Source organism: Orycteropus afer, unplaced genomic scaffold (assembly GCF_000298275.1).
Source record: "Orycteropus afer afer isolate SDZICR_OR568_19922 unplaced genomic scaffold, OryAfe1.0 scaffold00001, whole genome shotgun sequence".
Taxonomy (NCBI): Eukaryota; Metazoa; Chordata; class Mammalia; order Tubulidentata; family Orycteropodidae; genus Orycteropus; species Orycteropus afer.
The window spans coordinates 37303016-37329878 of record NW_006921588.1 but is presented as its reverse complement, the minus strand read 5'-3'; the positions used below and the strand labels follow the sequence as shown (position 1 = coordinate 37329878).

The following is a 26863-nucleotide window of genomic DNA, read 5'->3' as shown; positions in this document are numbered from 1 at the left end:
TATATATATATATATATATATACACACACACACACACACACACACACATATATGTGTGTGTGTGTATAGATAGAAAGGAGCTCTGGTGGCACAATATGTAAGGTATTTGACTGCTAACCAGAATGTTGGCAGTTCAAACTCACCAGCCACTCTGTGGGAGCAGGATGAGACAATCTATTACCATAAAGATTTACAGCCTTGGAAACCCAATGGGAATCACTATGAGTTGGAATCAACTCCATGGCAGTAGGTTTGGTTTGCTGGTATATATACCAAATGAGCCAGTACATCACCAAGCATAGAAGAGACACTAGTTATGTTGAGTTTATGAAGAGTGAATAAATGAATGACTGACTATATATTTTATATTATTCTTACAGAGAGAATTATAGGATGTAGATTATTTCATCTCTCCATTTGATATAAAATTCAGTAATGGTCTTGAAAAATCAATTATGTTAGAAAATATATATTTTATTAAATATAATTACTAATTTTTCAATGACTAAATACACAAGCTTTTCCAAATATGTTTCTCTAAATATTGGTAGGCATTTAGTAATGAATTATGAAGGAATAAAGAAATAAGGATATGTGTATCACACATAAACTTTTCCATTTAGAAAATATGCTCACTCTTCCTATTTTACCACTGTTAATATAAGAGTGAGCTGAATCATAATTTGTCACATTATGATTATCTGCCATATGTTATACAGGTGTCTTTTATTTAAATATAAATATTTATTTAAAGCACACCCTTCACAGCACAAGCAATAGTAGTCACTAACTTGAATAAGAATTGAATAAATTGTTTGCCAAGTATGGATCTGTAGTCTCTGGATGTAACTTTGTTAATGATACTGACTTCAGATGGTAAATGTTTATGGATGTGGCTGACTTGTTTAAATAGAAATATGTTTCCTCATTGGCTACACAGGTTATGCATTCACATATCTTAAAGGAGAGAGGGACAGTATTCAGTTAGTTCACTTCTATCTGCCAGGTCTCATAAGAAGCACAACATATTCATTTGAAAAAATGTTGTTGTTGTTGTTGTTATGTGCCGTCGAGTTGGACCCGACTCATAGCGACCTCTCCTTGGATTTCTGAGGCAGTATCACTCGGAAGTAGATTGCCCCATCTTCCTTCCGAGGAGTGGCTGGTGGGTTTGAACCACTAGCCTTCTGGTTAGCAGTCAAGTGCCTTAGGCACTATGCTACCAGAGCTCATGTTGTTGTTGTTGTTGTTGTTATGTGCCCTCGAGTTGGACCTGACTCATAGCGACCCTCCTTGGGATTTCGAGGCAGTATCACTTAGGAAAATATCTTGGCTAGTATTCTGCTCTTAAAAGAATTGCTTCACTATCACCTAGGAGTTTTTTTTTTTTTTTTTTCTGATTATAAGGATAAATATTTTAAACTCATGTTTGAAAAAGTTCTTCCAGGAATGTTTGAGAAGAAGTTATAGGCACAGTGTTTGCAAGACCCATGACCCTCACAAATCAAAGTTTATAAGATAATTGATAAGCTGGTGTTCATTTCACTCCAAAGTGTTTGAGGGAGGTTCCCTTCCTTACGAAGGTTCACATAAAGCTGACTTTCTGTGAGTTAGAGAATCACTCTTACTTATGTTCTGATCTTATTATTCAGAAATGTCACTACACTCTTTTTCAATCCAATTGCCACATTTTTATCACAAGAAAGTACATATTGTTTATTCTGTGAAGTTAGGAAAATATTATATCAGCCATATAAAATTTAAAAAGTTGTGGACTTACCTACATTTGTAAATTAAAACTTGAATGATATTCTTATTAAATTATATCAACTTACCAATTATGATAGCCAGCCTGACCTGCTTTAGTCATTGGATTAGATGAGGAATTTTACTGCTATAATTTTGTATCACAAATTTATGTTCTAGAAAACTATTGAGACATCCTACACATTGATACAATACTACCTTAGTAAACATTTTCTGATTAGGTTCAGCATTTTGGCATTTCATCCTCTAGTAGAGGGTAGTTTGTCATACATTTTATTGTTGTCATAGCAAATGATTTCCAAAATTATTTAAAAGCATGTAACTGATTTAAAAGCAAGTGACTAGTGATAAATACAAAGAATAACTTACTTTATATTGCCATGCTGTCATACTACAATGTTATTAAAAAAAAGCAAAGACACCTGAAAAGAAATTTATCATATTAAGGAACTTGGTGACCATACTAAATAACTAAAGTTAATATTTTTTTCTGAGTAGTTAGAAAAAGTAATTGGGTATATAGGCATAACAATAATAAACTTCCATATAAAACTACATAGTACAAGTTCAAACTTGTTTTCTTGTACTATTTTCTCCCTACCCTTACAGTATTTTATGGCACTTAAGAATTTGATTCTTCCATCCCTTGTAGAAACTACTGAGTTTACAGAGGGATGATGGCTTATCTCTACAGATGCAGGCTAGAAAGAAAGCAGTTCTTAAATGCAGCATTCTCCAGGCCTAATTAAGCCGCAGAAATCATGCCTGGCTGTAGCAAAAGCCTGGCGCAATGCTGTGGAAGCAGCACACTGATCCAAGTCCATGTTCTCAAAGACATGGTACCTGAAGTTTTCAAGGAGATTAGCCAAAAATACTGCTTATAGGAATGGGTTATTTCAACATAAAAAAAAAGAAAAAAAAAATCAGCACCGAAAACAGCCATGAGTGTATCAAAGACGACCATTTCTTTTTCCTACTCACATTAGCTTATATAGAAATTGTCCCTAATGCCTAACATTACTCTTGATTTTAATCCAATTAAATAATGAAATTTAACTTTCTGAGATAGGAGAGAATGTTACAACTGGCCTACTTCCACCGAAATGCGCTCAAATTTCATTTAGTTTCAATCAACTATAAAATGTTTGACTCTCACAAACTGCAGTGTGATTTAAGAGGCAAAATAGAAGATTCAGCCATTACAGATTGCCCTTAAAATCTAGCCATTTCTCTCAAAATTTATGGATTTTGTCTTGCAAGTAGAAGAGTAAAATCTTTGGTCAAATGTTCCTATCAGGGCCTTAGTCTGATCTTTTGGATTTGCATATCCATATCTGGACTTATGATATTTCATTTGAAGAACAGACAGACACAATGTGGCCATTTGGCTGCTGGTCCACTTCATGGAGAAGAATAACAAAGTAGCTCTTTGTTTTTTCTGGACCAGTTATCAATTGTTAAATACACAAACGGACTCCATCCGGTTTGACTTCCACATGTTTTAAATGTATAGCACCCCTGGTGCTTCTTTTATCTTAAAATAGGCTGATTAAGAATATGATTTGTGAAACTGAAAATAATTAAGTGGCAGTTGAAGGGTAGGGTACAAAGTCATCAAGAAGGTAAAAGAAGATGGCTTATCTTGGGAAGAGAGAAAAATTTCCATTGAAACTAGATTTAATTACGTTTTATTTCAGCACAAGTACGCTAAAAGACCAAGACAGTTACCTAAAGGTCAAAAAAGGTTTAAAATAGCTGTTCACACACTTATCTGTGCTTCTTCAAGAGTTGCTTTGCCTTTCCTTTCACAAAGAGCCTGAGGCTCACTAATGACATAATAAACCTGAAAGCTAGAGTTATATTCCCATTGGTCTCCACATACTGAAAGCAAACCAGTACCACGTCCAAAAAGGTATATGCTCAGGACCTTAGTCAAGCATCTATTTTCAAATTTTCTGTAAAGGCTTTCAAAAGAAGGGAGTTCTGGTATAATGGTGTAAATGTTAATTTGCCAATACCATTTCATTCTATTTTGCTTGGAAGAAAACAGAACTCAAATTTTATACTGTGGCTATAAACTCAGAGCTAAGTAAAGCTGCTTAAATCACCAGGGACTGTATTTTTTTTTTTTTTCTCTTCTTCTTCTATTTATCATTAATAATTCTATTCCTGGCTTTGTTGAAGTCTAAATCAGTGCTCAATTTTTCCTCAGAAGGAAGAAAGTATGTATAAATTAAGCCTAAAGACAATCTCAAACTCTAGTGAGATATTCTTTTTCACCAGTGAAAGTCTTGAAAATTGCCAGTAGTTATGAAGTTTTTCACTTTTGCTTCATAAATTCCTTCCCAGAAGCTGCATTCTGGCTAAATTGACAGTAAGAAATGAAATCAACAGGAAAAGGTTAAGAGAATAAGCTAATGGTTTAGTTGATCCACAAATCTCCAATAATCTTGGGAGCTACCTTTTACTCTTCAGAAAATTACAGTTAATGAGTAAAAATAGTGTATTTTCCAAGTTTGTTTTTTGCCTGCTCAATTGTGAGGTAGAATATGCAGGGAGAAATTGATGTAAATCAGTGAAATTCCAACCCAAAAATGGGTATGCTGAACCAATTATCTAATGATCAAGAAGCAATGAACTTTTTCACTCTATGGAATGATATTTTCCTTTTTTTAAAGTTATTTTACAATGATTACTTATGGTTTTGAAGACACAAGACACTTCACAACTTTCCCAAACTACATGAAAATCCAAGATATGTGGTGCCAAAATGCACACAGACTATGGCCCTTCATTATCTAAGAAATTCACAATCACCCTACTCCTTTCTATAGAGCCTCTTTCAAAAAACATGAAAGCAGACATTTCCATCTGGAGCATATGATTTGGATGGGTGGAAATTATATTCATGGATCTGAATATAATGATCTGAAAATGGCAGCATTGTTAGGAAAAAACAAAAAAAACTGAGGCTCATTTTTATTACAAATTTAACATATAAAGGCTGAATCAACAAAAAAAATTGTATTCTTATTTTGGAGGAAAAAAAGTAAAGAAATGAAAAAAAATCATGCTCTCTTAAGTCCTCAATTATATTGAAATTTCAACATTCCTATCGTGTTTATATATAGATATCGTAAATCCTATAGAACATGCACTTATAGTTTTTAAAAGATTAAACTGGAAAACTCAGCAGAATCAAAGATGGTGTGGGGGCTGCCCATCTCGCCTGACCATGCTGTGATGTGTCGCACGATTCAGCAGAGAGCAGTTGGGTGCATCTAGCACTTCCTTGCCATGGCAGGGGAAGGAATATAGCTGAGTTGCATGCAGACCAGTCAATATTTATTTAGAAAGTGATTGTATATGTACAACTTGCTTGGGTAACGTGGGTAAAAGTGGTGGCACGAGCCTCTGGCTGGTTAAAAACCACCAGCGTTGCATTCTTGATGGCTCCAGCTTGGTTTTACCCCTGTGAGAAGTAAGAATGGTAAGCAGTGAAGGTCAGAGTATGATATTGCTAGATTTTGCTCTGGAATTCAACTTCAAATATGATTCTTAAAAGCATTTATTCTATATCCTTCACTTACAAATAAAGATGTTAATTAAACCAACAGTTTTTAAGATGTAAATTATAAAAATGCATAGTTATATAAAAAATTCAAGAAATCATAGTGATGTGAACTTTAAACATATGAAAACAAACAAAATTCTACCTTGTATCCTGTCATAAGATTTGCATAATTACAAGTTTTACCAAGATTTAAAAAAAAAAATTACTTTGAAATCCTTGCTTCCAATTCTCCTATGTTTTTTCGTGCAGAGCTGTTTATTTGTTTCCATACCAGCCTGTTATGTTAGAGGTCCAGAATGTAATAACAGCAATTCATGTTTTTGTCTCTAAAATATTCTAGGGACCATTTCTTCCCTGCTGCACTACTAGCCGGCTAAGCTTTATTATGAACCTGAATGGAAGGATTAGAGTAGCCAGAGTTTTCAAATATTTAAATTAGTAATTAATTTACTCCCTCTAAGATGAGGCAGAAATTTGTTGCAAGTTTAAAGAATATTAATGAGAAATGTGTTACTCTGGCTGGTTTAAATCTGTAAGAATGGTAACTTTCTTAGCACAGAGCAAAAAAATAGCCCAAATTGCATATCAGAGCTCAGTGTTCTTTTGCTGTTTGTCAAATAACTAAAGCCTGAACCAAAATGACACCTGGTGAATATGTTGTCTTTAATCTCTGTCTTTCTGTCTCTGTGGTAGCATTAAAAAGAAACAACCTGGTCAACAGAAGTGTGCACCTACAATACAACCAGCCTTCAATGCCAAAGTTTTCAGAAAATTAAGTTTCAAATAAAAAGTCTATTTAGCTGGGATTTATCTAAATTTGCTCTATGGTGTTAGAATATTTTGATTTTTACATTTATTTTTAAAAACTCTGCCTTTTTTATCTTGTGTGTGAACACAAGATAATAGTGTTATTATTTTTTTCATTTTTTGGTACTAATTTTATGGGATCCTTTACATAAAATTTATTATTGAATTTAATATTTCTGTGTAAGAAAACTTGAAAATTTATCCTAGATTTATACAAAATCATAAATTTATACTTGCTTTGGTATATTTCCTTATAAATACATCTGAACATTTAAAATAATTGCATTCTGTAACTGAATTCCATGTTTTCAAAATTGGCTTGATAGGATAGAATGCTTATCATAATAGCATGTAATAAGGATTTTCTGTTCAGGAAATAAAATGTTTTCCAGAAGTTAAAAAGAAAGATGTTGGATCTCATTGTTCCAAATTTGCTTTCTTCACCATTAAAAAGACATGACAATTGAGTACTATTCTTCTAAGCAGCCATTTGAAGTATCTGTGTACATAAATAGTTTTTGAAGTATTCTGGAAACCAGCTATTTGGTAGAAGTAAGTTCAGATCTTCACTTTCCATAGGTCTGATGTGACAAAATCTGTAATATTAATCTAGCAAAAGGTTTTCTATCTCTTTAGCTTTCCTACCTCTTTTTGATCCCAAGCTATACATCTTGTCTTGTCCTTCAGCTATCCTTATTACCTCTTCATACTTACTTGTTTGGTCAGCTCCTTTATTTCAGGGAAGGAGACGCTTATGAAATTCCTATTACTGAATCTATTTTTAAATTCTAACCTTTCATCCAGGCTCTACTTCCCAACACTGTCACTTTTAGTTCAGTATATACCAATTGAACTCATCTTCACACATAACTCTGAGTAACCATCCTAAAATGGCCTTTTCAGAAAGTGGCATTACCATTTTTCCAATTTTCTAGACTCTTTACAAGGTTTGTCAAATTGTCTCTTGGTCTCAGTTCCCACTGTTGTTACCCTAGCCCAGACTTCATCGCTCTACTACTATGAAATGATTGTTACCACATTCCCCAAAAGAACCCCCCTTGTCTCTCAGACTATATCATTTTACTCACTGACAACAATTAAACTTTCCCAAAACATCACTTTCCTATTGTCTTTCTGCTGCTTAAGAATAGACAGTAGCTCCTTATTGACTATGCAAGCAATTCCAAACTTTTCTGACTGACTTCAAAGACTTTATAATCTGAAACTCTATCTTCTCACCATTAATTTATTCATGCTAATTGTATCACTGCCTTACCTGCGTACTGAACTCACTCCCAAGTCTGACTTTCACTTACTAGGTTTCTGCTTTTTTGTTTTCACTTCATCTATATTTGACCCAAACCTTGAGGTCCATTTCAATTTCATCTTGTTAATAACTACTCTATTGATTTCTTGCTGTTTTGAATGCCTACATGCTTATAGTAATTCTTAAAGGATTAAACTTTTTAATAGGTCTTTAATGATTCCCTGACAGGGGGTTATGCTGTACAGTTCTCCTGTAACTCTTCTTCATCCCTACTATCCAGCAGAGTGCTTAGTTTACAAAAATTGCTTAAAAACGCTTTTCAATTGATCTTTCTTCTTTAACAAATCTATGTCAGGTGATGGAAAGCAAATTAAAATTGAATTCTTAGTCTCCAGAGAATCAGAAAACAAAGTGACCTCAATAGGTCGACTTTGAGTGGAATTAAGAGAAAGAATATTACTATTTTATTTTCATTGTACATTTACTTTTTCCGAAATATTTTTACATTGACTATTATATTTCAGCATCTGTGAAATGTCTGAAACAAGATCAGGAGGTTATTAATTCTAACATTGTCAGCTAATCATAAGAATTTCAGGTCAAATTCTCATATGCTTACTAGAAAGAAGGTTTCAAAATATGCTCACAAAATGACATCATTGGTCTGATTCTTATGATGTCAACATTACACCTGCAAGCTAAAATATAATTTTAATAACCCCATTTTTGTGGCACCTACTTGTTAACGGTATATTATAAGTCCATAAATAAATAATAGTAAACAATTTTAATCCTGTTCTCCACAACAGAGTTGCAGAGTTAATACCATTAAGCTACCGAGATTATGGGACCCCTATGAATTGTACTAACAGAGTAGAATTTGTTTTTCTATATTTTCCCTTTCTTTCTCTTATCTATTCTTTTTAAACAATTAGTAATATGATAGTGAAAACAGCTTTTTATCCTACAGTTGGACTGTAATCCTGAAGTGGGGCTTTTCTAAGTATTTTTTAGTAGTTTCCAATTAATCTGGAAGACTTTGTGGATTTGCTTATTTAAGCGGGCAACACAAAATCAGTGCTGCTTGCACTGTTCTGATATGTATAACACTATTATAAATGAATAAAACTGTATTATAGTAAATAAAACTTTCAGAGTGAATAAAAACTACATAAAATTTCACTTAAAATCATATTAAAACCTACTATATTACAGAGACTAAGGAAATGATACTTTCACAATGATTAATAAAATGGGAGCTCTGGTAGCATAGTGGCTAAGGCACTTGACTGCTAACCAGAAGCTGATGGTTCAAGCCCACCAGCCACTCCTCGGAAGGAAGATGGGGCAATCTACTTCCGTAGTGGTACCGCTTTGGAAACCCAAGGAGGGGTCACTATGAGTCGGGTCCGACTCGATGGCACATAACAACAACAACAATAAAATGTTTCATTGATTTTTGTACAGAGCATAATGTAGTGTACAGTAGTACATATTAAAAAATTATCACTCTTTTTGAAGAACACATTTTTTGTCAGACTTTCAAACTATCAAGAAAACACATATATTAATTGTTCAGAGTGATTGTTTTCATATAGAAAATTGAAATGTATAGAAATACATTTCCCAATAAAGAATATCTCATGCTTTTCTTACATTATCACGTTACTTTCAGTACAATTCTTTATATGTAAATAATGTATATACATACAATAAAGAATACTAAAGAATTGTATTCCATGTTTACTATGGGAAATGCAACGAAAATTTTAAAAACCATTCTTACCTCTTTGCTTTCTTCCAATTCTGACTCACTGCTGAACTCTTCAGTATTTAAGTTTTCAAAATCAGACTCTCCAACAGCAATTGGCACTGTTACAGTGAGACTGGGGTTGTTTATGAATGACATGTAATCATTCTCATCAATTACATATTTTTCAACACTGCTTCCGGTACCTACTCCACTAGTGGTTCCATTCCCATCTTTAATATAATTAAGCTCCTTGCTTATTTCAATTCCAGTATTATTGGACATGCAGCTGTCTATTTTGTTGCCTTCATGGATTTCTATAACTTTTGGCTTTCTAAAAAAGACTCTTTGAAAACATTCACGTATCTTATTTTTCACATAATCTATTCCCTTTTGCATCCTTCCTATGGCAATCTGGAGATTGTTCATTTCATTATCATCATCAGTAGCAGCAAGGTTGTCTGAACTAAATGAACTCAATAGTAAGGCCAGAAAGAGGTTCAGAACCTGAAAGAAAAAAAGAAAAATTGCTACATTAGTATTGAAGTATGCATGAAGTAGGCTAAACTCTGGAAACTCACTGACTCACTGATCTTTGCTAAAATTAATTCAACAAGTTATTACTGAGTGTTTACTCCATTTCAGACACATCTAAGCCCCATACTATGTAAAGGACCTCATATCTTTTACCTGCCAAAAGGGCAAAATGATAAAACAAGCACCTCTTCCTTCCTGCTGAAGAAGACAGCTGGAAATCAGAGCTTCTAAGTTATGAATAGTGTTTACTCAGGTAAGCTTGCCAAAGAAAAGATAAAATCCCCTTTTTATTTTTACCAATGAGAAAAGAAAATGAAATGTATCCCTCAAAAAGAAGGTCCAGTATAATGGCATAAAGAAATGCTTTATCTACACATAAATGAGAATTAAAAGCATTAAAGCACACATTATGCATTTACATTGGTGCTTTTAAATCACAGCTAAAAATGTTGTTGTTGTTATATGCCATCCAGTTGGACCGACTCATAGCAACCCCCTCCTTGGGTTTCCGAGGCAGTGTCACTACAAAAGTAGATTGCCCCATCTTCCTTCTGAGGAGTGGCTGGTGGGTTAACCGCCAGCCTTCTGGCTAGCAGTCAAGTGCCGTAGGCACTATGCTACCAGAACTCCTTATATAACACATAGCTAAAGTATAATGCCCTATTTCATTGAAATTTGTCTTCAAAATTTGTTAGTATGAAACATCCTTTTCTGAGCAAGCAAACAATATGAACTATGAATGTATAAAGAACAATAGATAATTGCATTTTAAATTTACTGGCAATCTGTCTTACCAAAATAATAATAGGATAAAAATTAGCATTGATAATAAAAATACATGCCCCTCAAATTTTAGTCACCTCATTTAATTCTCCAATCAAAAGGAGCTCCAATGGTGTGATTAAAGCATTGTGCTGCTAACCAAAAAGTTGTTGGCTCAAGCCACTGGGCAGGGAAAGATGAAGCAATCCGCTTCTGTAAAGATTTAGAGCATCAGAAACCCTATGGGGCAATTCCTCTTGGTCCTATAGCGTCGCTATAAGTCAACTCAAGGGCAATGTGTTTTTTTTTAAAATCAACCTTTGAGATTTAACTTTTGTTATTACAGTTTCATAGATGAGGGCTCTGAGCCTCAGAAAAATTAAATAATTTTCCCATGCTCAGAGGGCAAGTCCTAGGCTTGAAATTTGACTCTGGGCATTTTCAGCTATAAAATCAGAGATATGTCTACTGCATCAGGCCTCCTTCCTAGTTATTCTTCAATTGTACTGTTCTGATTTATGAACTTACATAAAACATACATACCACAAGATTTCCAATGACCATGACCAACATGAAAACAATAAGGCACATGGTTTGGCCAGCGACCTCCATACAGTCCCACATGGTCTCTATCCACTCCCCACACAGCACGCGGAACACAATCAGGAAGGAGTGAAAGAAGTCATTCATGTGCCAACGTGGAAGTTCACAGTTGCTGGAGATCTTGCAGACACATTCTTTGTAGCTCTTACCAAAAAGCTGCATGCCAACTACAGCAAAAATGAAGACGATGATGGCCAACACCAAAGTGAGGTTACCCAGAGCCCCTACGGAATTGCCAATGATTTTAATTAGCATATTCAGTGTGGGCCAGGATTTTGCCAACTTGAAAACTCGGAGCTGTAATCAAGTGAAAAGATACTGTTAGTAGTAATCACAATGTAATTACGGAAGTTAGTTAGACAAAGTTTTATTAGTATACCATATTGTAAACTCATCTCTGAAGGAGGTAAAAAAAAAAACATACTAAACCAATTCAATTTTAAATCCAGAAAAAAGAGAGATAATAGGATTTGTAGATTAAATCATACCATTTGTGTGCAAAATTTTTTAAAAATTACATTTCAAAAGTAATAAATGAAACATTTCTGCATCATCAACAGGTATACCCATGAAAAAAATTAATGTTTTGATTGGAGAAATTTGTAAACAAATTAATGTCACACTAAGCCTATATTTCACAGAGTAACAAAAAAAAATCTTAAAAAATTTAGTTATGTATTTTCAATAAGCCATTATAAAATAAACATGAAACTAACTCATGAGTTATAAAATTTTTCCTTCAATTTGAAAATATGCACTTTTAAATTTAAAATTTAAATTTTACCTTGTCAATAAAATATTTTGCTAGAGTTAAAAAAAATAATAATACTATTATTTAAGATGCTGATGGCATCAAATACTTTTCCACATGTTGTTTTAAAGTAGTTCCCACCAGTAGGAATATTAATTGGGGCCATATTCATTTCATCTCTTCCCAGACTTTCAAGTAAAAAACAAAGCAAAACCCAAAAACCAAAACATGAATTTAAAAATTAGCTTTAGAAGCACATGTGTTTTTTAATGAGCCTTACATATCTAATCGTTTTGAAATGTATCAACTATTTTTTATTACTCTCAGAAAATATTTCACATTTAACCTTAAAGAGAATACTTTTATATTTTATTAGAATATCACATTGATGTAGATTAAAAGTAAACAAATACATAAATATACATTGATTCAGTTCCAAAATAAAAAGCAAATAAAAGACAGGGTATAAAGATAGTCTATACCAGTCTGAATGATCGCAGGACAGACAATCCCTCCACGTTTGCCAGGCCCAGCTCCATTAAACTTAGGCTCACAATAATTCCATCAAAGATATTCCAGCCCTCTTGGAAATAATAATATGGATCCATGGCAATGATCTTGAGTACCATTTCTGCTGTGAAGATCCCTGTAAACACCTAAAGTAAAACAGGTTAGTGCTTATAAAGCACTAAAAAACTTGGTTCTGCAAACGTTTGTAAAGAAGAAAATTATACAGCTATGAATAAAAATAGCTAAAATTTAAAATGGAAAACAGTGGTAAATCAATGCAAATGAGGATTTTTTTGCAGGGGAGTATGTTGTTAAGTTCTGGGTTTCAAGGGCACTGACTTTAAAACATTTCATCACCCACATTTTAAGTCTGATACTGAGCTGTGCTGGTGTAGTGCCTAAAACATTGGACTGCTAACCAGAGGGCTGGTGGGTTCGAACTCACCGGCCACTCCTTGGAAGGAAGATTAGGCAATCTATTTCCATAGAGATACTGCCTCCGAAACCCAAGGAGGGGTAGCTATGGGTCAGAATCCACTGGACGACAGTGAGTTTAATTTGGTTTTGGTTACTGAACAATGGTTATTGAATTGTTGCTCTTTTTTGGTACAATGTGCTTCTACCATGATCACAACCTATTTTATTTTTTGTCTGTTATTGAATTAGGAACAAATTCATGTATTATTAGAAACTACTAAAAAATATTTGAAGTTTTATAAAAAACATATTTTTTGTTGATATATTTTTTTAAGGGACCCCATCGTATTTTTATAATTTTATAACCATTCTTGAAACAACAATGAATTTGCTGTAAATATTTTATAACAGTGATGTCTGGGTGCATGCCTTGGAATTAAGGTTATTGGATTAATAAAGCAAGACACTGTAGATTTAATTGAAACCAGCAAGAGAGCATTCTCAATATGCACACATCAGTAATTAAGATTAATGAATTATTTGATTGGCTAGGAATGAATAATTTTATCCATTTGGTAACAGAAAGAAAAACAATTGAACCAATTAAAAGTTTGTTTTTTAGCTTAGAGCCACAGGCTAAAATCCAAGGGCATGAATAAGAGTTATGAAATTACTCTTGGAAAAAAATCTTTTTGTGTATGTAATATACAAAAATGTATGTATACACAATATGTATATACATACGTTTTATGTTGGTAAAATGAAGATTATCATCCTTTTACTTATGTCAACTTTTACATTTAAAGAATGCTGTCAAAATGAGAGGGAGCTCTGGTGGCGTAGTGCCCAAGGCATTTGACTGCTAACCAGAAGTGAGTTTGGTGTTTTTTGGTTGTTGTTCAAAATGAGAACATTAAAATTATTTACTTAAAGTAGTACATGTATTAAAAGAAATCTCACTTCACGGTTACATTTAATATGGCTAAGATGGAGGTCAAATCCATTGCCTTTGAGTCTATTCTTTGTCAGGCAACGCTGTAGGAGAGAGTAGAAACTGCCCTACAGGGTTTCCAAGGCTATAAATACGTATGGAAGCAGATTGCCACAGATTTCTCTTCCTAAGTGGCTGGTGGGTTGGAACTACCAGACTTTTGGTTAGCAGCCAAGTGCTTAACTACCATTTTTCCAATCACAGAAAAACCTGAGCGAAATACCCAACCCAGAAAAATTAGCTAAACTGCAATTAGTCATCCATTTACTCAAATAGAAATAAAATTCATTTAAAGTAAGTCTAATACATGAAATTCCAGATAGATGAGATGATGGAGAATGCCAACTGAAAAATTGTTGTTAATTTTATAGAATGCCTCATTAGGAATTTTTTTGTTCCAATAGTGAGTTCCCCTGATAAATATGAAATAAATTATGATTGATACAAATTTGATTTCTTATATAAAACTTTTCAAAAGTACTAATATTTGGAATGGGCATCCTGATGATAGAAATATATTAAAGCAAGCTAGAAACTATCTAGATAAGTGGTCCATAAATAATTTCTTTCTGAAGAAAATCATAAGGCGATCTTTTCAGCTCTTTTGAAATGACTAGATCTCTTGCATGTTAAAACAGATACCCTAAACTTACTCTACTTTAAGTAAAATTTCTCTTTAAAGATAACTTTCAATTAAAATTTGCATTCAAACACAGATATTTTTCTTTTTAAAAATCATTGGCATTTTCTTTTTTGTGGGGTACAGTTTATGATTATAAATGGTAATTATACATTGTCAGTGATTAAGAGTTTTGAAAGAGTCTACTTCTAGCTAAGGTAAACCCAGAATAATGATAATGATGCCTATATTTAAATAATTTTGAAACTCCATCAAAGCCTTCTAGGAACAGAAGGAACCTTGGAACAACTGGGTATGTACAAGGTTGTATATATAAAGTATACCAGTGAATAAACATACATTCATGAACCTTTGGACTTTGTATATCACAAAATTTTTAAGACCCAGAAAACTAATAAAAAGGATATTAAGCATTTATTGTTTTGATTTCACCTAATTATATCTTACCTTCTGCAGAAGGCTTTGTCTTGTGAAACTCTGTATTACATGCTTCTATAACCATTCATTCATTCCTTCATCAAAAATTACTCAGCACCTACCAAATGCTAGGTATTGGGCTTAGCACTGAAAATGTAATAGTAATTAAGATATACAAACTCAAGATTGCATAAACCTAGTTCAGGTAGTCTAATAGTTTCTTATGGGAAATGAATTTATTGGCTTTCCAAGGCAGCTTCTTTATGAGGGAATGAGTTCAGTGAAAATTTCCTAACCTATTCTACATGGTGATATCTGATAACTGGTAGAATTATTGCTAAGGATGAGCATGAGAATCAGCCTAGGGGTCTGGATCAAGAGCAAAGAAATTTGGGAGAGTTGGAGTGGTTTTGGGAATAGGGAATGGGCTGATCAAATGTTATGGAGGTCAACATCTCATTTCAGAAATGCATAAGTTTCCTTATTGAGTATTTATTTCAGGTAGAAGAGGATGGTTCTTCTAATATACTTTAATAATGTTCTAATATACTTTAGAAATGTTCATTCTAAATGCTGAAGGTTTTCATATTGATCAGTTTGTTCTGTAGAATTTCTGCTTGCCTAGAATGATGTCCCATTCCTTCCTAATGAAACTCTTTTTGCCCTATAACTACTAGTCTCTTGTTTTAGTGGATTTTATTTTATTATTGTTCTCTCTTTTGGAGAATAATATACAAGAAAAAAACTATAATTATACAAGAAAAATCATCTTTAATGCTTTTTTTCTTGCATAATTTATTATTTGGATGAAATTAAAATATTCCTTAAGAAAATAGGTAGGTAATAATTTAACATTTGTGATTTTTATGTCCTTTGTCTATGAAATAAGGATATTTATTGAGATGGTTTATCAGATGACCATATAAAATTCTTAGATTTCCAAAATTTAATTCAGAAAATGGTGTACACACAATTATTGTTGCACAGAGCTTCTACAGAAGTTATTAGTTTGGAGATGAGAAGATATTTTTGTATTTCTCTAGGAAAGGGGCTGGATGGCAAAATAGTACCCCTTCACTGATGCATGAAGGCTTTCAAGTAGATTCTAGGGTTTGTCTGCCTATAGCTTTATGTTTCAGTAACCAAGAGTCCTCCTTTTTTTTTTTAACACCCTCTAATGGATCATCTCCCTTTCCTGAAGTTTTACATTCATGTTCTAAACCACATCATTTAATTAAACATATTTTGCTAATTATGTGTTTTCCTTTAGGTTTATATTTATGAATAGCTTGTAAGATTGTTAGGACAGGTACCGATTATGTATATTTGTTTACAAATATAGCTCTAGTGGCATAGTGCCTAAGGCATTTGGCTGCTAACCTGAAGGTTAGTGGTTCAAACCCACCAGCCACTCCGTAGAAGGAAGATAGGGCAATCTACTGTAGTGATACCACCTCGGGAACCCAAGGAGGGGTCATTCTGAGTCGGATCCAATGCTATGGCAGTGAGTTTGGTTACATATATAACAAACACATATATGTTTGTATATAAAAACATATATGTATATTCATATATATATATATATATATATATGTGAACAAAGAAAGTTTACACAATCTCCTATTCTTCTGCATAGAAATAGAAAACTCAGGACTGTCCCTATTATCTATGCTCTCTTATCTTGACGATCCTTGTTTCCTCACCATTCACCTGAACATATCAAGGTTTTGTCACAACAGTTTAACAGTCATCAGTCTCCCTCTCCACTTCCCTACTTCATTTGTTTGGCCAATACCCATAAAGTCATAGAATTTTAGTAGGGGAAGATATATGAGAAAACTTCTAGTCCAACACACTTACTGTTCTCTCAAGAAAATAGACATTAGAATCTAAGTGACTTTGCTAGGATCACACAGATATTTAGCACAAGCACTTAAACTTGCATCCAGATTTGGTGATTTAGTCTAGTGCTTGTCTACGAGATCATCCTATAATCCTAACTCTCAGATCCTCTGTTTCCATACTCAACTGGTTCAACATTGGAATACTATAAAACTGCCTTCCTGTTTCAGTTGACAAATTTCCAAAATTTCTTCCCTCACCTGTTCAACTTCCCCAATCATTCAATAATCTGGGAAAAATGAAAGGGCTAGACCAGAAATATTTTTCATCAATATTTCAAACAAAGAGCAAGAGGCTAATAACACATATAAGAGGAAGGAAACTGTTTATTGAGGATGTTAGATACCAGGCACAGTGCTAGGCGTTTTCATATTACATCAACTGTCTTTTACAACAACTCTAGGAGATGGGTATTATTTTACCTGTTTCAGTAATAAGAAAAAAAGATTCAGATTGTTTATGAAACTTATTTAGAGACCACATTTTTAGTAAATACTAGCAACTGAACTCAAACCTAGTTACATCTAATTCCAACATCAACATGTTCTTGTCACTTGCTAATAGAAGCAGCCATTTTAGGCAGGAAAAACAACAGATTGTGATGGCCGTGTAAAGCACTTGTAGGAAATATGAAAGAAAATTGAGGTTTGGCCATTAAGTAATCTGTAATATATTTAAAAACCAATAACTATTATATAGCAAGAAAATGTTTAATACCCCACCATATTTTATTTACAGATGCATTAGGATTTAAGAGAAGAGCTTCAGTTGGGCTGGATGTCATGTTGCAGGAGATGGGGCTGGAGCTAAACGGAGGAATGTGAAGAACAGAGATCAGGGAAGCTGTGACAGAGTCCTCTGGATATGAATGTAGAGAACCTTGGAGAGAGGACTGTTTTCCTGTGTGCAGACATGTAAACATTAGCTTGGTATTTGTGTGGTAGAGGGACAAGGCTGCTAGGACAGGACCAGGAGTGACTGATTTGGTAACAGTGGGCAATAGGATGGTAAAGGAAGGAGCGGATCAGATGTGGATTCTTGAAAACCAGAGAGAAAGAGTGTTGAATCATAATTGTAGACAGGAGAAACTTTAGCAAGGTGAAATATACTAAGTGCAGAGTATTAGTAGAATGATTATTTTAGTATTAGTTATTGGATTAAAAAAGAGATACCTTGAAAAGAAAAATAACAGGTCTATGTATCATGTTGTATACAACCAATAAAAAAAAAAGTAAGTCAAAATGGTAATAAAATTTCTATATTTGGGGGCTAGAAAGCCACAACTAGAGGTAAAGCAAGACCAAAGTGTGATATTAGGCTTTTCAAGTAACTAGGAAGAAGAATAACTTTTCAGCTGGGCAAATACTGTGTTTGAGGCAATGATCTTTAACAGTTGGAAATATAGGGCTGAAACACAGTTTATCCCTCTTGAGCAGATAATTCCTAGAATTCCTAGAATATAAAAATATTGAGTGAAAAACACAGGCTTACTGAGCATAATAAGAGAAAATTTTAAAAAGGAGGAATAGAAAGAATAACTTGAAAGATCAAAGAACAATGCAAAAAAAAAAGATTATCATGCATACCAAAGATGGGAAGAAAAAAAAAAAAGAAGAAACTGATGAGTGTTCAACTAAATCACATAATTCTAATAAGCTAAAGTTACTTATTGAGATTGTGAGACATTTATGCAATTGTCTGCCTAGTATCCTCTTTTCCCCTTCTTTTGGGAATTGCTTCTCCACCTACGTGATTAATGAGGAGATTCCATGTTTTCAGATAGCCCAAGCATCTGACCTAGGTGATGTCAAACAAGAGTCCTTTCATGACAGCCTTTGGACTGGAGCTGAGAAAGACCTCCAGTCTGTTTCTCAGTACCGACATCCACTGCCACTGAGTTGATTCCAGCTCACAGTGAAACAAGTGGGCAGAGTACAACTGCCCCATATTGTCTCCAAGGCTATAAATCTTTACAGAAGCAGACTGCCCCATCTTTCTTGCATGGAACAGCTGGTGGGTTTGAGCCTCTGACCTTTCGGTTAGCAGTCAAATGCTTTAACCATTCTACCACCAGAGCTCCTTTTTTCCCAGTACAGACATAATAATATGTAAAGCCAGTGTTCTGTGGGCTAGCATGTGTCCTGGCTTAGAGACAAAAGATGTAGTGAAAGTTTGGGTTACATCCAGATTTTTGGTTAAAGTTGCTCTTGAAGCCCAAATACTGCTGTTGACATGATTTGGTAGTTCACCTTTATCTTGTATTCCATGAATCAAACTTTGTTTTGCCCCTAAGCTAGCTTGAGTTCAGTTTCTGTCTTTCATCAAAAAGGTCTTGATAAATAACTAGAGAAATCCTTTTCTTCCTTGTTCTTCATGTTCAATTTCTTCATAAATATTTAGGAGAAAATGTAAGTGAGCATGCACACACACCCACACACACATACACACATAAACTCATTGTCATTGAGTTGATTTAACTCATAGTGACTCCTTCTTGGGTTTCTGAGGTGGTATCTCTATGGAAGTAGATTGCCCAACCTTCCTTCAGAGGAGTAGCTGTTGGGTTTGAACCGCCAGCCTTCTGGTTAGCAGTCAAATGCCTTAGGCTGAAGTACTTTGAACCCAAAGTATAGACGCATTGTTACCAACTATTTCTTCTCATATGAATGCTGCAAAAGCATTTGTCAGCTAACTAAATTTGAAATAAATGTGACCTCTTTTGTGTCATCCGTTGAATGGGCATGATTTCTTCAGACATTGTATAGATTAGGACTGCATGGTTATGGAACTAAAATTAGATTTCACAGCTTCTCTGAAAACCTAATGGTAAATAAAGATTTTAGCAAGTTTACAACTGGTAAGACACCATGATCAACCATGGTGGCCTATTCAACCAGCATTTATACCAGCCAAATTTTAGACTGATCTCTGAGATTTCCATAAAATTCTAGATGTTTCTTCCTATGGAGAAAGAATATATCACTTTCCTTCAACACAGCATTCATATTTTTTTAATCTATCCCCCCACACACAAAGAAAATAAGTAAATTTCCAAAGAACTTACCAGATTTCCTACGGTTAACACACTGCTGAATTGTTCTGTCATGGGGTAGTGCTCCATGGCCATAAAGAGAGTGTTTAAAACAATGCATATAGTAATGGCAAGATCAACAAATGGGTCCATAACAATTAAATTCATAAGATGCTTTATTTTTAACCATGCATCACAGCAGTCCCAGATCAAGAACATGTTGGCAAATCTGTACCAGCATGGTGGACATTTTTGTCTAGATTCTTCAAGTTCTAAAGGTACGAGAAATAGGAAAATAGTAAATAACCATATGAATTACTATTGCTAATTGGCTATACTTTATTTTTAATAAAATTGATTCTCATACTTGGGGATAGATATTACACTACTAGCTTAACACACTTGATAAGACAATCTGATTAAATATTCTCATAAAATGTCCATTAAAATATGATGTAGATAGATATTTTCTTTCCTCTTTTAGCCCCTAAATAGCTAACAAGGTAACAGTTGATTAAATTGCTCTATTTTCTCTAGTAAAACAGAATTGTTTAATGAGCTTTATGTTGTTGTTATATGCCATCAAGTCGGCCCTGACTCATAGCAACCCCTCCTTGGGTTTCCGAGGCAGTATTACTACTGAAGTAGGATTACCCAACCTTTCTTCTGAGGAGTGGCTTTATAGGAACATTAAATATATTAAACAATTATTATTTATTTTGGAAGTACTTTTTAAAAACATGATTTAGACCTGTATCCTTACTAATATGTATGACCCTTCTCTGCTGTAATTATCTGAACATCAACAGTGATCTTGCACACAATGAGAATGTAGTATGCCTTTTTTTAGTATAGATTCAGACCCAAATCTGTTGTCTATGATTCATATTTCCATATATCTTTTAGAATTTTATCCTAGGATATCCAAAATTTATTCATAATTTTAAGGGTAAAGCCTATGATAAAATAATTATTATGTGTCTGCTCAGATATTCAGTATGTCAATAGGACAAATACAAAATGTAACTGATTTTTCATGAAGAACATATATTATAATGGACTTAGAAAAATAGATTTATAAAATTATAGTAATAAGGTAGTATCCCTACAAACTTTAAAAAGTGAGTTTCTTTTTTTTTTTTTAACTTTTTATTGTGGTTTGGGTGAAAGGTTACAGAACAAATTAGCTTTCCATCCAGCATTTTGTATGATTTTTGTTTCATGACCTTGATTACAATTGCCACAACAAAAGCTCTCTTCACACTTCCTCCCTGGGTTCCCCCTTGCCATTACTCCTTCTCTCCTGCCCCTTCCTGCCTTCTGAGCTTTGTTTTTGGGAAAATGCTTCCCTGTTCTAAGGAGTGTGTTCCTCTGTGGATTATTGTTCACGTAATGGGCCTGTCTATTGCTTGGCTGGGGAGCTCTGGTAGCATAGTGCCTAAGGCACTTGACTGCTAACCAGAAGTCTGGTGGTCAAACCCACCAACCACTCCTGGGAAGGAAGGTTGGGCAATCCACTTTCACAGTGATACTGCCTCAGAAACCCAAGGAGGGGTCGCTATGAGTTGGGTCCAACTCGTCAGCACATAACAACAACAACAACAACAACATTGCTTGGCTGAAAGTTGAGCCATGGGAGTGAGATCAATTACAGGCTTGAAATGTGTCTAAGAGCCATAGTCTTGGGGTTCCACTAGTCTCAATCAGGCTGAATCTGTTTCTTTTTATGATTTTGAGTTTTATTCTACATTTTTTCTCCCACGCTATCCAAGACCTTTTATTGTGATCTCCACCAGAGCAATTAGTATTGGTAGATAGGTATCATGTAGTTCTTTCTGGTCTCAGGGTAGTAGAGCCTTAGATTGGCATGGTCCATTAGTCCTTTGGACTGTTTATTTCCTTGTGTCTTTGATTTTGTTTCACTCTTTGTTCCACAGGGGAGAAACCAATAGTTGCATCTTAGATGACCACTCTCAAGCTTTTAAGACTGAGTGGGAATTTGTTTAATGAATGAACAAGAAAGCAATAGCTGTAGCCCAGTCTTATATCTCAAAAGCAATGAGCATTTGTGTCTGCTGTCCTTTAAAGGAAAGTATTGTTTATTTTGTGTGTGGAACATGGAAGAAGAGATATCTTCCTTTAGGTTCCCTGTGGAATGGAGTACAAGTTTTGTTTTTTCCTACTCATTCATATCTTTCCCTCACATCTATCACCACCTCCATATCTGGAGAAGACAGACTAAAGTCTGAAAACAGTGTTTCCTTGTGCATCTGCTTAAAAAGGACATCCATTTGCACAAAAAATGAAACAGGATCCATATTTCACACCATATACAAAGATTAACTCAAGATGGATCAGAGACTTAATTGTAAATCCTAAAACCATAAAGATCATGAAAGAAAAAATAGGGACAAACTTAAATGGGCCCTAATACATAGCAATAAATACATGATTGAATATAACTAAAAATGCACAAACAGTAGAAGACAACCTAGACTAAGGCCTCCTAAAAATTAAACATTTATGTGCATCAAAAAACTTTATCAAAAGAGTAAAAAGAGAACTTACAGACTTGGAGAAATGTTTAGCAATGATATAGCAGACAAGGGACTGATGTCTAAAATTTACAGAAAACTTCAGCACCCCAACAACAACAACAACAACAAAAAGAAAAATAATCCAATTTTAAAATGGGCAGAGGACATGATCAGACACTTCACCAAAGAAGAAATTCAGACAGCTAACAAACACATGAATAAATGCTTGTGATCATGAGCCATTAGAAAAATGTCAATCAAAACAACAATGAAAAATCATCTCACCCCAGCATTAATAGCAAAGTTCAAAAAAACAATGAATGTTGGCCAGGGTGTGAGAGACTGGAACCCTCATACACTGCTGGTGGAATTGCAAAATGGTATGACCACTGGAAAAGCAGTATGGTGCTTCCTTAAGAAATTGGAAATACTAATACCATATGACCAAGCAATCTCACTACTAGGTAGGTCTCCTAGAGAAACAAGAGCCAGGACACAAACAGATATATGTATACACATGTTCATCATAGGATTATTCACAATAGCAAAAATATGGAAACAACCTAAGTGCCCATCATTGGATTAATGGATAAACAAACTATGGTGTATACACACAATGGAATACTATGCAACAGTAAAGAATAATGATGAATCTGCTGAATACTTCATAACACAGATAAACCTGGAAGATATTATGCTGAGTGAAACTAGTCAATCACTGAAGGATAAATGTTGTATGAGGCCACTACTGTGAAGAGTTAAGAAAAGGTTTACACGTGAAATAATAATTCTTTCAAGGTTACCAGGCGTAGGAGCAGAAAGGGAAAATCATGAACTAGAAGTTAAACACATATTAGCTTGGGTGAATGGAAAGGCAATATATAATAAAGAGGAGGTCAGGACAAAATGATCAAGGCAGTGGAAGACACAGGGAAGAACACAAGAGTCAAAGGCAACAAAGGGGAATATTATTACATACACAATCCTACAGTAATAGTAATAACAACAATTTATGAGTGGATACATAAACACTTGATCTGCCCAGGGGTGGGAAGGCATATGGGAATACATCTACAAATAATATAGGCATGACAGAGGATATATGTATCTATGTATCCATATGTGCCACAAATATATCCATAAATATAGTAGACCATACAGGGGGGAAAGTTATGAAAATGTCTTAGTCATAACCAAGTACTTTGAGGGAATGAGTTGCTGGGCATGGAGGCTCAGGATCATAATCTCTGGGGATGCTAAGGTCAATTGGGATAACATAGTCTACAAAAACAATGTTCTACACCCTATTTTGGTGGGTAGCCACAGAGGTCTTAAAAACTTATGAGCAGCTATCTAAGGTGTCTCCCCATCTGAAGCAAAGGAGTGAAGAAAAGCAAAGATGCAAGGAAACAGTCTAAAAGACTACTGAATCATGTGAACTGCAGCCTCTGTGACTCATGAGATCAGAGGAACAAGATGGTGCCTGGTTACCACTGCTGACCACTCTGAAAGGGATCATAACAGGATAGAGCAGGGGAAAATGTGGGACAAAACCCAAAATCATAAAAAGATCAGATTACTGATCTGATGAAGACTGGTAGAACCCCTGAGACTATGGCCCCTAGATATTGTTCAAGCTAGGAACTGAACTTAACCCCCGTGACTCAACTGTCAGCCAAACAATAGAAAGGCTATATGGTGAACTGTACTATCAGAGGAGGGTATGAAATCATTAGAGCAATCAAGCGTATGAGATCAAGAGGACAACGTTTTTCCAGGGATAGAGCTAGGAAGACAGGAGGAGGTGAGAAGCAAAGATGAAGGAAAGGGGTGACTCAGAGAGGAAGTGGGAAGAGAGCTGTTACTGTATGGGGATTGTAGTAAATGTCACAAAATAGAGTATATATGGATTGTTGAATGGAAGATCAGTTTTCTCTGTGAACTTGCATCCATATCACAAGAAAAAGAATGTGCTTACTCTAATTGTTTAAGGATAATGTAACATAAGAATAAATCCTCACTGATAAAATATCAGGGATCCCTGAGTGGTGCAAACTGTTAAGTGTCCACTACTACCCAGAAGATTGATGGTTCAAATCCATGCAGAGATGCCTGGGAAAATAAGTGTGGTGATCTGTTTCTGAAGGTCACAGCCTTGAAAACTATAGAGCAGTTATATTCTATACATGTGAAGTCTCCATGAGTGAGAAGCAACTTGATGGCAACTAACAACAGCAACAGTAGTACAATATGACTCTATAATCAAGATATAAATCTGAATTAAGAAGACATAAAGCTGATATTAGTTTTTTGAGTCAAAATAATAATAATGTATTCTGTATATGGTATGCACATGGAGGCAGGCTGTGGTAAGCCAGCCCCAAGGGCACTGGAAGGCAGGTGTTTCTGTGCATGGAGGCAGACCGAGGTAAGCCTACCCCAGGAGCAGTGAAAGGTGGGTGTTTGTATGCATGGAGGCAAGCTGTGGTAAGCCAGCCCAGAAACAGGAGAAGGTGGGTGTTTGTGCCCTGGGGACAGGCTGGATAACCAAGTAGGGTAGGGGAGACCAGAAAATGAGCAGCGCAGTTTAGAACAGCTAAGGGAGACAAACTTGTCTGTCAGTTTGTCATACTGTGGTGGCTTGAGTGTTGCTGTGAGGCTGGAGGCCATGCCACCATTGTTTCAAATGCCAGCAGGGTTACCCATGTTGGACAGGTTTCAGTAGAACTTCCATTCTAAGACAGACTTGGAAGAAGGAAGAGGCCATCCACTTCTCAAAGAATTGGCCAGTGAAAACCTTATGAATAACAGTGAGACACTGTCTGATTTATTACTGGAAAAATTGATGAATAGCCTTGAAACATTGTGTAATAAAGTGCAGAAAAATGAGCCCCTCAGGTCAGAAGGCACTTAAAATATGAGTGGAGAAGAGGTGTCTCCTCAGAGTGCAGCCAACCTTAATGATGTGGATGGAGTAAAGCTTTCTTGGATCCTCATTTGCTGATGTGGCACGTCTCAAGATGAGAAGAAACAGCTGCAAGCATCCATTCATAATGGGAACATGGAATGTACAAAGTATGAATCTGGGAAAATAGGAAGTTGTCAAAAATGAAATGGAACACATAAAGATTGATATTCTGGGCATTAGTGAGCTGATATGGACTAGTTTTGGCCATTTTGAATCAGACAATCATATGATCTACTATGCTGGGAATGACAAATTGAAGAAGAATGGCGTGGCATTCATCATCACAAAGATTGTATCAAGATCCATCCTGAAGTACAATGGTGTCAGTGATAGGATAATATCGATGTGCCTATGAAGAAGACTAGTTAATACTACTGTTATTCAAATTTATGCACCGAACACCAAAGCCAAAGATGAGGAAATTGAAGATTTTTACCAACTTCTGCAGTTCAAAATTGACCAAACATGTAATCAAGATGTGTTAATTATCACTGGTGTTTGGATTGCAAAAGTTGGGAAAAAAAAAAAAAAAAAGAAGAATCACCAGTAGTGGGAGAATGTGGCCTTGGTGATAGAAATAACACTAAAGATCGCATGACAGAAATTTGCAAGACTAACAACTTACTCATTACAAATACCTTTTTTCAACAACACAAATGGCAGCTATACACATAGACTTTGCCAGATGGAATACACAAGAATCAGATCAACTACATCTGTGGCAAGAGGCAATGGAAAAGCTCAATATCTTTAGCCAAAGCAAGACTAGGAGCTGATTGTGAAACAGACCATCAACTGCTCACATGCAAGTTCAAGTTGAAGCTGAATACAATTTTAAAAAGTCCACAAGAGCCAAAATATTACCTTGATTATATCCTTCCTGAATTTAGAGACCATCTAAAGAATAGATTTGATGCATTGAACACCAGTGACTGAAAGCCAGAGGAATTGTGGGATGACATCAAGAACATCATCCGTAAAGAAAGCAAAAGGTCATTAAAAATACAGGAAAGGAAGAAAAGACCAAATGGATGTCTGAAGAGACTCTGCAACTTGCCTTTGAATGGAGAGTAGCTAAAGCAAATGGAAGAATCGACAGATAAAAGAATGGAGCAGAAGATTTCAAAGAGCAGCTTGAGAAGACAAAGTCAATTATTATCATGAAATATGCAGGGACCAGGAGTTAGAAAATCAAAAGGGAAGAATACGCTTGACATTTCTCAAGCTGAAAGAACTGAGGGAGAAAATTTAAGTGTTGAATATTAATTGAGAAATTCCATGGGCAATATGTTGAATGATGCAGGAAACATCAAAAGAAGATGGATGGAATACATAGAGTCACTATACCAAAAAGAATTGGTAGATGATCATCCATTTTAGGAGGTGGTATATGATCATGAACCAATAGTATTGAAGGAAGACATCGAAGCTGCACTAAAGGAATTAGTGACAAACAAAGCTCTGGGAATTGACGGAATACCCACTGAGATGTTTCAACAAATGGATGTAACGCTGGAGGTACTAAGCTATGCCAAGAGATTTGAAAGACAGCTACCTGGCCAACTGACTGGAAGAGTTTCATATTTGTACCCATTCCAAAGAAAGGTGATCCCACAGAATGTGGAAATTATC

At 35.0% G+C, this 26863-nt stretch overlaps 1 protein-coding gene across 1 annotated transcript in view; it reads right to left on the bottom strand.

The window, feature by feature from the left end:
* The window catches only part of LOC103203129 (sodium channel protein type 3 subunit alpha), a 115351-nt gene that overhangs the window by 31346 nt on the left and 57142 nt on the right, over positions 1 to 26863 (bottom strand). The window contains exons 13-16 of the mRNA XM_007948320.2: positions 19760 to 19998; positions 12301 to 12474; positions 11008 to 11364; positions 9202 to 9672 (exon numbers count right to left, since the gene is read on the bottom strand). Coding sequence (XP_007946511.1) covers positions 9202 to 9672; positions 11008 to 11364; positions 12301 to 12474; positions 19760 to 19998 — 1241 coding nt within the window. The remainder of the gene's footprint in view (positions 1 to 9201; positions 9673 to 11007; positions 11365 to 12300; positions 12475 to 19759; positions 19999 to 26863) is intronic.